This window comes from Dasypus novemcinctus, chromosome 7 (assembly GCF_030445035.2).
Source record: "Dasypus novemcinctus isolate mDasNov1 chromosome 7, mDasNov1.1.hap2, whole genome shotgun sequence".
Taxonomy (NCBI): domain Eukaryota; kingdom Metazoa; phylum Chordata; class Mammalia; order Cingulata; family Dasypodidae; genus Dasypus; species Dasypus novemcinctus.
This window is the reverse complement of record NC_080679.1, coordinates 44,393,193-44,407,768: the sequence shown is the minus strand read 5'-3', so window position 1 is coordinate 44,407,768 and position 14,576 is coordinate 44,393,193. Positions and strand designations below refer to the sequence as shown.

Here is a 14,576-nt window from a genome sequence, read left to right as displayed (position 1 = left end):
TCACCAGCTATAAAATTCTTGGCTAACAATTATTTTCTTTCAGCATTTTAAGTATTTCAACGCACTATTCTTGCTTCCTTGGTTTCTGATCAGGAACAGGCACTTAATCTAATTGGAACTCCCTTGTACAAAACACATTGCTTTTCTCTTGCAGCTTTCAGAACTCTCTCCTTGTCCTTAGCATGCTACAATTAGACAGTTTGCATATGACAAAATGTATTTCTCTTCCAGTTTATCCTGTTGGATGTTCTCTGAGCTTCATGGATTTGCATATTCATGTCTTTTGCTAAGTTTGGGAAGTTCTCTGTCATTATTTCTTTTAATGTTCCTTCTGCCTCTTTCTCTCTTCTTCTGTGCCTCCCATAATGCATATATTGGTATGCACCATGGTATCTCAGAGGTCTCGTAGACTATTTTCATAATTCCTTTTTCTTTCTGCTCCTCTGTCTGACTCATTTAAGTGGCTTGTCTTTGAGTTCACTGATTCTTTCTTCTGCCAGATCCAATCTGCTGTTGAAACCCTCCTGGGAATTTTTCATTTCAGTTATAATGTTCTTCAACTCCAATAGTTCTGTTTGGGTCCTTTTAAAAATTTGTCTCTTTACTAAGATTCTCATAATGTTTATTCATTGTTTTCTTGATATCCTGTAGCATACTGAAGATCATTTTTAAAAGTCTTTACCAGTATGTCCACAGTCTGGTCTTCTTTGTTGACATTTTCTGGATTTTTATCCTATTCCTTTGAATGGCCCATCGTTTCCTGTTTCTTTTTTTGTCTTATGATCTTTTATTGCACACTGTACATTTTAATATTTTAAAATATTAACTCTGGGATTTATTCCCTGAGACATCTATTTCTTGAGTTTATATCCAGCTTAATTTTTGACAGGGGTTTTCCTGAATGCCAGGAGCTAACAAAACCAAACCGATGCAAAAAGCCACCTTTCAGTCTTTGCAAACTGGCTTTGTATTGTAGGTGCTCTTCTTTGGAGTTCAGTCCTCATATCAAGAAGGTCAGCTCACGGTGAATACAAATTGAAGGGTCCTTGCTGTCTTTTCTGGGCCTGTGTCTTGTGCTGGGCTTGTGTTTTTTTTTGTTTTTTTTTTTTTAAAGATTTATTTTTATTTATTTAATTCCCCTCCCCTCCCCCGGTTGTCTGTTTTCTGTGTCTTTTTGCTGCGTCTTGTTTCTTTGTCCGCTTCTGTTGTCGTCAGCGGCACTGGAAGTGTGGGCGGCGCCATTCCTCGGCAGGCTGCTCCCTCCTTCGCGCTGGGCGGCTCTCCTTATGGGTGCACTCCTTGCGCGTGGGGCTCCCCTACGCGGGGGACACCCCTGTGTGGCACGGCACTCCTTGCGCGCATCAGCACTGCGCATGGGCCAGCTCCCACATGGGTCAAGGAGGCCCGGGGCTTGAACCGCGGGCCTCCCATGTGGTAGACGGACGCCCTAACCACTGGACCAAAGTCCGTTTCCCGGGCTTGTGTTATCTAGTGGCCTTAGGAGTTTCCCTGTTTACAGGAATTTGAATCACCCCTCCCCCATTTCCCAGGGAATAGACCTTCTCTGTTTCCTAGGTACTCTTTGACAGGACTTAGAGCAGGGAAGCCATTGCCCCAAGTCACCTGTCTCAAGTGTATTTTATACTGCTTTCCCTGACTTAAGCTGCTTTTGCCTAGATGGCAATTTTTTAAAAAAGTGAGCTAAAGAGATTTTCAGGTCAGTCTTTCCCAGCTGGAAGGAGGTGGGAATCCACAAAGGGAGCACTGGCTGGCTCCATAATGACCTGGAGAGGGACTGAGGGGGGAGCCAGCAAAGATGCCAGGAGCTTCTCCTATGGCTCACTAAAGCTGTGTTTTCTTGATTCTGCACTTGTACTTGTAGAATTACTTGTTCTCTTGTATTCTTTACTTGTACTGTAAATGCAGCCATTTAACTCTTTCCTGTAGTTTTGAGGAAGGGTCTTTAAGGTTTCTCTGCCACTATAGCCCATGGAAGGTTGGAGTAATGGTCTCCTCAGATAAAGCCTGTCAACCTAGCAATCTGAAGTAGCTAATCAAAAGCAGTAATCAACTATCAGACTGCAAAACTCTGGATCTTGGGGAACTAGGTCTTTATGTCTCACCCTTGTATAAATAAAGTGCACCAGGAACTGGAGTTGAGTACCTCACTGCTGCCTGTTACAAGCTGGGGGATAGACTAAGGTAGCCTCTGCCCAGGGGTACAATTCACTGATATTTATGGCAATTTACCAGCCTGTTCCTCAATCTCCTCCCTGGATGCTGCACAATGCTCTGTTACATTCCAGAGTTTCAAAATAGTTGTTTCCAAACAGTCCCTGCCTGTTTAATAGTTGTTCTAGTGAAGGGACTGCTTCCTACTCCACCATCTTCTCACAATCCTCTCCACTGGATATTAATTTTAGTTAAAAAAAAACCCACAAACCTGATGGTTACATTTGGATGTTTATGTGATAAAAATCAATCTTTTGAAAGTCGGTTTTCCTATCACTTAAGCTTAAAATGGCTTCCCTTTTCTAAAGATTTGAGTAAATGTTTATAGCTTTTTTTTTTCTCTTTTACTTAGTTAAAGGATTTCAAAATACTTAAGTCTTTAATTTATCTGAACTTTATTTTGGTATGTGATAGGTAGGGAGGATCTAAACCAATTTTGTTTTCTATCCAACAGTTAACAAACTGTTATTATGGAATAAACTTTGTTCCCCATTGATTAGGATTGCCTTTTACATTACATATTTTACAAGATAGTGCCTTTTTCAGGACAGGAATGTTTTAATAAAGAATAAATAGAGCAACTTACCAAGAGTGGTTGAGAAAAAAGTTCTAGCTGAGCTCTGTAAATAATATCATCAAGAACTTCCTGGCCAAGGTCCCACTGTCCATTATACCTATAAAGAAGCAGATCTTTTATTATCATTAGCAAATATCTCTAATCTTCAACACAACCTCTTTAATGTTCCAGATCCTAGTATTTTGTTTCTGAAACAAGCTTTTCATATCAATTTTTGTACAATTTCCTTTGTCAACTATTCCACTTTTGGTTATAAGAACAAAATGAAGATTTCAAATACCAATGTTCAAAATAGTTTAGCTATTCCCCTTCAAATAAATTGATTTCTTCATGTCCTATAGTCTGCGTAATCTATTTAAAGCATTCATGAAAACCTGGTTATAAATAAGCTTAAGGATGGTAGTGATAACAAAGTTTTCCTGAAAAACAGCATAATTTCTAGACTCCAATATTAATGACTAGTTATGTTACATTTCAGCTATTTTTAAAGTAGTAAAAGTAATCCTTATTAGAAAAGCAAGCTAATGTGTCCATCATGGAACAAAAGAATTCAGTACTGTGAAACTGAAAAGGAATAAAGAGCAATGTTAAATTTTGAAGCAAAAGGAAGAATTTGCTCAATCTCATAGCCTACCTACTTACATGGCATAATAGACTCCTGTGAGAAGCTGCACCATAAATTCAGGATCCAATACCATTCGACCACAGAGTTCTTTCCAGTGCTTCTCATGTTGCCGAGGAAACCCACTCACACAAACCCTAGGGAAATACAATATATACCATTGTAATTTCTTGATTCATTAAATAAAATAGCCTTTCTGCTTTCATACATTTAGTCAATTTAGTCATTTCTCAAATATTTATTGAGCATCTGTCATGAGCCAGTCACTGTTCTGGGCCTAGGCACACAGTTTTGAACAGGCAAAAAGATACAAAATAAAAAATTCACTGCCCTCATAAAGCATACATCCTAGTGGATTATTATCAATAAAAGCAACAACTTTTCTTAAATAGATAACTATGTCTTTCACAATCATCCTTTTCAGCCCAGGCCTATCCAAATTAGAAATTCTGATTTAGTGAAGATTATAATCTAAATACACAGACTATATACACATAACTGAGAGACAGATAACTGGTGCTAATGCCAGTGTTCTACCCAATACAAAGGCAGTGATTTGTGAAATGTACAAAGAAACCTAAGGAAAGGGTTCATATTCCTTAAGACTTCCCCTACTGATGCGATTATTTATTAAATACTCCCAAATTGAGTAATAAAAACTTGCATCCACGGAGTGATTAGGTATAACACTAAACAACGCTAAATTTAGATGTCTTGGCTTGATATTCAGCTAGAAAGTACTTCAACACTGAAGTATTTTTCAGGAAGTCATGATCCATGAGAGATAACAAGGACTCCTACAGTAATGACTGTAAATTCTGAGAGTTTTGTTTACTGCTATTATCATCAGAAGTTAGAACAGTAACAGAAGTTAGAAAATGTAGTCAATAAATATTGTTAAATAAATGAATCAATATGAAGATTCGTGATAATTATTCTCACCTGGAGCCCATCCGACAAAGAGATTGGTAAGATGAGGCAGGCATATATACAATAGCAGAGTTATAACATAACATGAGAAAACTCAGGACTTCAAACCTGGAAAGAACAAATATACACAAAGAAAAAGGATTACAAACAATTATTTCTACTAGAGACTCTAGTAAATGATTTATTTATTGGATGGCTATAACAACAACGTCTTAATATTGACCTTCATGATTTCTCAACCAAGTTACTATACCATTCTCCTCAATTATTTTCCTATTTCTGCTTTCCTTATCAAAGGTCATCGTTCTTGCTGCAACCTATATTTTCTTTCTTAAAAGAAAAATCATCCTGCCTGAACAGATCATTCCACTATCTATCAAAGTCCACTGCCTTCCTATTGACTGCATGATAAAATCCAAATTTATCATGGTATACAAGGTCCTTCACAATCCACCCTCTTTCCAGATTTACCTCTCCACTGTCCACCACATAGACTACCATATCAATATGACATAACCTTTCATAACTTGTTGCTTTATGTATACGGCTCCTTATTACTACAACATATTTTTTCACGTGGGAAATTCCTGCTAAAGTTTCAAGCACTGGTTCACATTTCTGCCTTAGCCATAAAGCCACTTTTAATTCTGCCAGGTAAAAGAAGTTGTTCCCTCATCTGTGTAGCTAATATACCATTTATTCCACAGAATCATAATTCTTTTATCTCTGCTTCTGTTTTACTACTTTAACAATAAGCAGTTTTAAGACAAACACCTTGATTTATTCATTTCTTATTCTCAGTGCCCAACAGAGTGTCTAAAACATTACAAATGCTTAGCAAATATTAAATGAATAAATGAATGTGTCCCTAATCTTTACAATCTCTAAGAAAGTAGCTCCTAAACCTGAATGCACAGTTGTTTAAGGAGTTATTTAAAAATATAGATTCTCATGTCTCAATCCAGATTGACCCAATTAGATTCTCCAGGGGCAAGGCCTAGGAAATTATATTTCTAAGAAGGTTCCCATTGATAGATGAAGAGTACATGGAAACCCTTTGTCTTATTTCATAATAGTTTTTGTTAGGCTGAAATGATTTCAAAATGAAAAGCTTAAAATTGAGTTGGAAGTCTGATTTAGAAACAGTCGATCCTCAGGTCCCTTTCCCTTCTCCATGCAGCCAGGTAAAAGTTCATACCTAGATGCCACTAGGCACAGTTATGGTTGGAGGGTACCAAACTGAAAATAAGAAGATTAAATGAAGTATGCCTTATTGAATATTGCGACCTCACGTGGTGGAGAGTTAACTTTAATCCAAAGAGAGGTCTGGCCTTTATCCTGGTTCCTGGGGTGGGGGTGGAGGTGGGGTAAACACCAAACCTTTGGAATTTCTTATTCATGGTGCCCCCTCACCCACATGCCTCATAGTTTATGCCTGTTTCTTTTAGCTAGTTTATACTGACTCAGGGTGGGGCCAGACACACAGGTAGATTAGAGTAGGGCTTTGAGCCACACACCAACAGACGTAGGGGGAGGAAGATGGAGATTGAGTTCAACCACGTGGGCACTGATTCAATTAATCATGTCTACATAATGAAACTCCAGCAAAAACTCTGGACATCAAAGCTTGGGTGAAGTTCCCTGGCTGGTAATACACAATGAAGTGCTGGAAGGGTGATGTGTCCTGACTCCACAGGGAGAAGACCAGAAATGTGCGTGTGCGGACTCTCCCAGATCTTGGCCTATAGGTCTCTTCTTTTGGTTTGTTTTGATTTGTATCCTTTTTGCTACAATAAAACCATTAACATAAGTATTGTACTTTTCTGAGTCCAGTGAGTGATTTTATGAAATTATCAAACTTAAGGGGTTAGTGGAAAGCCCTGAAATTGTAACCACTTGGTCAGAAAGGAACTCCCAAACTTGTGACTTGTGTCTGAAGTGAGGACAGAGGACTGTGCCCCTAATCTATGAAATTTGGCCTAACTCTGGATAGTTAGTGTCAGAATACCTTGTAGACATCAAGCTCTTTTTTCCCAACTGGCAACCAAAATGTCAGCAGTCAACCCTCTAGTTAAGAAACTAGCAGAGTTTTCTTTAGGGAATCTGACCACCCACCCTAAGAGGAAAGACTTAAAAATATGTCCCTGGGAAATTTCCCAACTGAATGGCACAGTAAGATCACTTTAAGGTGAACTTCATAGTTGACTACTGCCAAAACCAGCCCCATGACATTTTTTCCTTAATAAATGTTCAGCTGATGCACAACTTAACTTTGTGGGAAAAAAACCCTTTATTTTCACACGTATATATGTGGACGTTATTCCTTATACAGCCAACTACATAAAAAATGAAAACACGTATGGCAAAACCAAAACAACAGCATAATGAGATACCGTTCACACCAATTAGGACAGCTATAATAAAAATACAATAACAAGGAGTGAATGTAGCTCAGTGGTTGAGTACCTGCTTCACATGTACAAGGTCCTGGGTTCAATTCCCAGGACCTCCTAAAAAAAAAAAGAGGAAAAAAGAAAAAAGACAATAACATGTTTTGGCAAGATATGGAGACAGTGGAATCCTCACATGTTGCAGGTGGGAATGTAAAATGGTGTAACCACAAATTGGAAAAAAATTTGGTCATTCCTCAAAAACTTAAAGTTATCATATGACCCAGCAATTCCACTCCTAGGTATGTATCCAAGAAAACAGAAAAAGCTATGTATTATGATTCCATTCATAGGAATTATCCACAATAGACAAGTTATAGAGATAGAAAATAAATTAGTAGTTGCCTAGGGCTGTGGGAGGGGAGAAGGAGGAATGACTGCTAATGACTATGGGGTTTCTTTTTGAGGTGAGGAAAATATTCTGGAATTGGTGGTAGTTGCTCAACCTTGTTAATATACTAAAAACCAATGTTTTGTACACTTTAAAGGGGTGATTTTACGGCATCTGAATTATATCTCAATTTAAAAAATAATAGGTTAATAATCAGTGGAAAATTTATGTGCAACATGTATAAAACACAATGTAGTTTTCCTCAGTTAACAAAAAGCTCTTGTAAATCACTAAGAAAAAAAATACTTAACAGAAAATTGGACACAGGACATGAATAGGGAGTTCACTGGTCAAGAAAAGCAATTAATGAATTAACATGCTGAAAGAGCTCAAGGTCAGTCATAATTAAAGGAATGCAAAGAAAAATATGAAACCAATTTTAAACTATCAGATTGGCAGAGATTACAAAATTTCAAAATAACCAGTGGCTTAGTTTGCCATAAGGCTGCCAATGCAAAGTACCAGAAATAGGTTGGATTTTATAATGGAAAATTTCTTAGGCCATGAAATGTCCATCAGAGATGCTTTCTCACCAAAGTCAGCTACTGTTGATTCTAGTATCCTGCCATGTGGAGATCAGGCAGGAGAGCAGGTCAACCAACCTCTCTCCAATTTCTCCTTGAACTCAGCTATGGTGGATCAGTCATCTCTCCCTGGGCCTCTGATACTCTGAAGGCTTCTCTCCTTGAGCTCAGCTGTGATGAACTGGGAATCCTTCCTCTCACATGGCCAGGTCAAATATGACAGCTTCCTTTCTCTCTGTGTCTCCATTTATATCAGATCCAGCAAAAGGGCAGCAACTCAATCTGAGTCTCACCATACTGACACAGTCCAATCAAAAAGGTTTCAAACCCACAGGAATGGATCAGTTTAAAAACATAATCTTTTTCTTTTGGGATTCATAAAAGAACTCAAAACTGTCACAATCAGTATTGAGGGTTAATATGAGGAAATACGCACTCTCAAACTACTGGTAGGAACTTAAATTGGTGCAGTTATTTTGGAAAGGGGAATTTGGCAACAGTTACTCAAATTGAAAACAAAGACATACTTTATCACAGAAATTTCACAGCTCATCCTACAGATAACTTTATGGTCTTATGCAAATATACATACAAAAAAATGTGTCCTCTGAAATATTGTTTATAGTAGCAATAATCTAAAAAACAATCCTAATTTTACTCAATATAAGACTGGTTAAGGGAAACGGACTTTGGCCCAGTGGTAAGGGCGTCCGTCCACCACATGGGAGGTCCGCGGTTCAAACCCTGGGCCTTCTTGACCCGTGTGGAGCAGGCCCATGCGCAGTGCTGATGTGCGCAAGGAGTGCCCTGCCACACAGGGGTGTCCCCCGCATAGGGGAGCCCCATGCGCAAAGAGTGCGCCCGTAAGGAGAGCTACCCAGCACGAAAGAAAGTGCAGCCTGCCCAGGAATGGAGCAGCCCATACTCCCTGTGCCGCTGACGACAACAGAAGTGGACAAAGAAACAAGACGCAGCAAAAAGACACAGAAAACAGACAACCGGGGGAGGGGAGGGGAATTAATTAAATAAATAAATAAGTAAATCTTAAAAAAAAAAAAAGTCTGGTTAAAAACTGATGGCATGGGGAGCAAGTGTAGCTCAGTGGTTGAGCACCTGCTTCCTATTTACAAGGTCCCAGGTTTAATACTCGGTACCTCCCCAGAACAAAAAAACAAACAAAAAATCCTGGTGGTATGTACATAGAATAGAATATTAAGTAATCATTAAAAAGAATAAAGAAATTTTCATGTGTTGCTAAAGAAAGATGCCTAAGATTCATTCTTAAGGGAAAAAAATAAGTGGCAGAATATGTATGAATGAATCCCTTTTGTATGGGCCTGCATCATGTTTTTAAGGTTGAATATATGTTTTTGCATGCATTAAAAACTTCCTGGGAGGATACACAGAGGATACAAATGGTTTAACTCTGGGAAGTGAGTAGGGGGCAGGTTCTTAATCCATTCTTATGGGTGTGCACTCAGTCTAAATAGGACTTTTGAAGATGTTTTTAAGTTAAGGTGTGGCCCAGATAAATGTGGTTGGGCATAATCCTATTCCTGGAGACTTTACAAAAAAGGAAGAAAAACAGGAAGTCAATGGAATCCGGAAGAGAGAGGAAAAGACATCACCATGTGACAGGAAAGCCAAAGAACCCAAGGACTGCCAGCCAGCTAGCCAGAACACTACCAATCCTGGGAGGAAGCAAGCATTCCAGTGTCCAAAACCGTAAGATAATAAATTTCTATTTCTTAAGACAACCCATTGTGTGCAATTTATCATAGCAGCCAGGAAACAAAGACAGGTAGAAGAGGAAAGAAAACACATTTACTTTTCATTTTATCCCCTAATCTAGTTTCACTTTACATACATTGTTCTAGTTTTACCACAAATATATATTACTATTAAAAAAATTAAAAAGTAAAAAAAGAGGAAACAGGTAACCAAGAGATTTTTATGCAAGCCAGGCTACAGACTGTACTTACAAAATATTATTCTAAAATAAATTTTGTATTGTGGAATTATGTGAATAAACCAATTGTATAAATAAAAAATATTTTTATCATCTATGTAATATCGGGAAGAAACATAATTCTAGATTAAAGCACTAGATCAAAGGTCAATGACTATGGAAATTTACATGAACCTGTGTTCCTTCCAAAACTCTAATATTACCAAAAAGATAAGAGTATTATTTTATTACAAACACAAAATATCATATAATGAATAATGATATCAGCTAACATTTATTCTATACTAGGCACGGTGCTAAGTATAATCTATTTCTTAAACAACCATGGAGGGTAGCACGTAGTAAATAATTTGGCCTTGCCCAAAGAGAGAGCTGACCTTTGCCCTAAGCTTCTGGGAAGTAACCTATGTCATAACTGTTAGTAGTACCTCTGTTAGGAGTGTCATTCCATCCAGAAAAGACCAACCAGGTGATTTGGGTCTTTGGGCCACACAGTATCAGTAAATCTACAGCTTGAGATCAATCATGTGGGCAATCAATCAATCAATCAATCATTCAATCCTGTCTACATAATGAAGCCACAATAAAAACTCTCAACATGGAAGCTCAGGTGAGTTTCCTTGGTTGGTAATACCTATACATATGGTCACACGCAGATTCTGAGAGGACAGTACATGCTGACTCCATGAGGAGAGGCAATGGAAGCTTTACACTCCCAGACTCTGCCCTATGCATCTCTTCCTTTGGCTGATTTTAGTCTGCATCCTTTTCCTGTAATAAGGCATAACCATTAGTATAATAGCTTTTAATAAGTTCTTTGAGGGAAGCAAATATGGCTCAGGTGACTGGGCTCCTGCCTACCACATGGGAAAGGTCACTAGTTCGGATCCTGGTGTTTCCTAAAGAAGACAGAGAGCTGGTGCAACAGGCAGGCGCGGCAAGCTGACACAACAGAGACACAAGAAGAAAAAACATAATGAGAGATACAATGAAAGCAGGAAGCAGAGGTTCCCAGTGCCTCCTAAAGAAGACAGCAAGCTGATGCAACAAGCAGACACAATAAGAAATGTGAGGAGGAAAAACAGAATAAGAGACACAACAAAGCAGGGAGCAGAAGTGGCTCAAGCAATTAGGTAACTTCCTCCCATTATCAGAGGTTCCAGGTTTGGCTCCTGGTTCCTCCTAAAGAAACAAGGAAGATGAAGAGACACAGCAAGTGAAAACAAGGGTGTGGAGAGAAATAAATAAATCTTAAAAAAAAAAAAAAGTCCTGTGAGTCATTCCAGTGAATTATTGAACCTGAGGGTGGATTGGGAACCATTCAAACTTGCAGTTGGTGTCAGAAGTTTGGGGACCGTGCCCTCAAACTTTGCAGTTTGTCTAACTCCAGGTAGAAAGGTACTACCATTAATCCCATTGTAAAAAAAAGCAAGTGTGGAGAGTAGATAAGCTGCCCAAGACAGGAAGCTTCTAAGTGCAAAAACATGAACCCTTGTTTGGCTACTTCAAGCATATGCTTTTATACAAGATGATCATAACATAATACCAAGCATTAAACAGATGAGTCTTTCACCAGTATGATGTACTTACCTTTTGGCCTCCTTTCATATCAAAGTTCAAAGTAACTAAAGTAATTATAGTTAACTATTAAGCATAAATTAATAATTGATACTGTTTACAGTTTTGACCATTACCGGTTTTGTGCAGTAAATGTCTCCCTCTGAGGATGAAGATCACTATAAACAACCCTGATGAGATCATGCTGACACAATGCCCCTTCTGTCAAAGCCATTGATCCAATTGTTGAGGGCTATAAAAATAAGGCAAAATATGAGATAATGTCTCTAACATGAAGTAAAAAATCTATATCATGTAATGGTATTTAATTACGTACACTTTCTTTCTATAATAGGCAGTTTCACATGATTTCTCTTTCAAAACCTTTCAATTTCTCAAATTCTTCAGTTCTTTTTGGAAAAAAATATAAATATACACGTGTGTGTGCACACAATATATAAAACCAGAAATATACTGATTTTTTGAAAGATTATGGAATGAATCTATATTAGGAAAGAGTGCAAAAATTGCTAAAAAGCTGAGGGTTAAACATACATGATTTTTAATGTTTGTATTCTAGAACACAGAGTCAGTAAAACTACTTATTAAAAAATTTTCAAATTATGATCAAATGTCTCTTTAATAATGTCATAACTGATTTCATATTTCTAAAGTCAGAAAAATCATCCACTCATTAATCCTTCACTATCTTCCATTTTATTTTGTAACATGATACATAGAAGTTAATTAAAATCTATTACTGAGAAATATTTTATCCTGAAATGAGTCCTGGTTAAATATGAGTCATTCTATTTCCATCACAAAGCAAAGTCCCTGGGGAATTAATTAAGGAAATTAGCTGCACAGAGCTATGAGACAAGCAGGATACTGTTTGCTGATATGAAAATGGATTTTACTTAATGAGAGCAGATAGAAGGAGTTCAGTTTAACAGAAGTCATTTACCTATATAATTATCAGTGTTTTCTCACATTCTTAAACCAAATAAACATAAGCAAAAATCAGAAGTGTAATATCAGGATAACTGTGGGAAGATGGTGTCAGACTAACAGGCAAAGCTCAATGGTCTCAAAAAAACAACAGAGAAGGAGTCAAAAGCTATCCTGGGGATCTGCTTTGGGGGTCAGCAGACCAGAAAAGTGCTACACAACTCCCAGGAGGTGAAGGACAGAGAGACAAAGAAGCCAAAACAACAAATGTGAGTTACCAAGCCCCTGCAGCAGCCATGAAGGACTCCCCTCCCCCAAGATAATAAGTTGGGGTAAAGCCCCTGGCTCACTATAGCCAAAGGAGAGAGTAACAGATATCTTCCTCCCTGTCAGCTGTTTCAAGGGAAAAGGGGGATGGAATAAGGGTGCTTTTCTTCAATGAATTCAGCCAGCAGAGCCTGCTTTGAATCTCCAATTCAACACAGGAACATAGGAAAGCCAAGTCTGAAACACCTCCATGGAAAAGGGTGCTGACAAGTGCCATCTGCTGGCCTGTCTGGACACTGATAGACAAAAACTTTAAGTTCTCTTTATATCCTACCCCTGAGAGAAAATCTCTGCCACACTAGTGAGTCGCTGGTCCAATTTTGATAACTTAAGCTGGGCAATTTTAAAGACTTAAAATAAGTTGAACCAAATATCAAAGAAGAGCTGTGAAAATAAAAATAGAGAACAGAGAGAAACTGGCCACCAGAGTAAATTCACCAACATATTCAGATATACATATTCAAATGCCTAGACATCATCAAAAAATTACAAGCCATACTAGGAAACAGGAAGAGATGGCCCAGCCAAAAGAAGTAACCAAATATCCTGAAGAGATAGAGAATTTAATTCAATTCATCAGTGATAATCACACAACTCTCCTAAATCACTTCAAAGAATTTAAAGAAAATATGACTAAAGAAATAAAGGATATTAAGAAGACACCGGAAGAGCATAAAGAACAATTTGAAAGCCTGCAGAGAAAAGTAGCAAACCTTATGGGAGTGAAAGACACAATGGATGAGACTTAAAAATATATTAGATGTGTAAGAGGAGATTTGAATTTGAATTGCTCGACAGAACTGGTGATTTTGAAGACAGACCATCCAACTGGAAAAGATAGGAGAACAGAAAGAGAAGAGATTAGAAGAAATGAAACAGACTCTTAAAAAAAAAAAAGAAAGAAAAAAAAAGAAACAGAGTCTCAGGGAATGCAAAACGCAAAAACGCACAAACATTTGCATTATCAGTGTCCCAGAAGGAGAAAAGAATGGAAAAGGGGCAGGAAGAATATTTGAGGATTTAATGACCAAAAACTTCCCAACCCTTATGAAGGACATAAATATCAATATCCAAGAACAACGCACTCCAAACAAAAAAGATCTGGAGAGACCTACCCCGAGACACCTGCTATTCAGAATGATAAATATTAGAGATAAAGAGAGGATTATGAAAGCAGCAAGAGAAAAGGAAGTATCACATACAAGGGAAACTCGATAAGATTAAATGATGACCTCTTATCAGAAAATGGAGGTGAGAAGAAAGTGGTATGATATATTTCTAAAAGAGAAAAACTGCCAGCCAAGAATTCTGTATCCAGCAAACCTGTCCTTCAAAAATGACAGTGAGTTCAACCTTCACAGACAAACAAAAACTGATAAAATATACTACCCAAAGACCAGATTTACAAGACATACTAAAGGGAGTGCTGAAGCCTGAAAGGGAAAAAAACATGGTTAAAGCATGTCATGGTGTTCTAACTAGCAGAGCTATTATATGGGAATGACAGTGGTTGAAAGGCAGTGTCTAAGGTCATGTAAATTATTAGAAGGAAAGCTAAAAACTGTAACATGGGACTGTTACTGTTTAAGATAGTAAAACCTCATGTAAAATACAAATATGGGTGATACTGCATTTTTTCTTTTTTGTGTGTGTGGGTGTGATATTGCATATAAAAGATTGTTTTCACAAAATATAAATACAAATAGCACCTATGTATGGCAGACAAGGCATAGGTGATGAGTTCTGTTTGTTCATTTTTTGTTTATTGTAATTATTAGAATAAACAATGATTGGGGTGATGAATGCACAAATATGTGATTATACCAAATTCCACAGCTTGTATTCTTTGGATGGATTTATGCTTTATTAATATGTGTCAATAAAACTGATTTGTTTGGGGAAAAAACAAAAAAAAACTGCAAGCATTAGAGAGGATGTAGAGAGATAGGAACGCTTATTTGCTGCTGGTGGGAATGTGGAATGGTACAGCCACTGTGGAAGTCTGTGTGGCAGTTCCTATGGAAGTTAGATATAGATTTACCATGTGCC

At 37.7% G+C, this 14,576-nt stretch overlaps 1 protein-coding gene across 13 annotated transcripts in view; it reads right to left on the bottom strand.

Moving 5' to 3' along the window:
- Window positions 1–14,576, bottom strand: part of HYCC2 (hyccin PI4KA lipid kinase complex subunit 2) — a 128,628-nt gene that overhangs the window by 29,205 nt on the left and 84,847 nt on the right. For all 13 annotated transcript variants that reach the window (XM_004458915.4, XM_058300395.1, XM_004458914.5 and 10 more), the window contains 4 exons: window positions 11,390–11,505; window positions 4,374–4,469; window positions 3,452–3,568; window positions 2,819–2,906 (listed from right to left, as the gene is read on the bottom strand). In XM_004458915.4, the coding sequence (XP_004458972.1) occupies window positions 2,819–2,906; window positions 3,452–3,568; window positions 4,374–4,469; window positions 11,390–11,505 (417 nt within the window). The remainder of the gene's footprint in view (window positions 1–2,818; window positions 2,907–3,451; window positions 3,569–4,373; window positions 4,470–11,389; window positions 11,506–14,576) is intronic.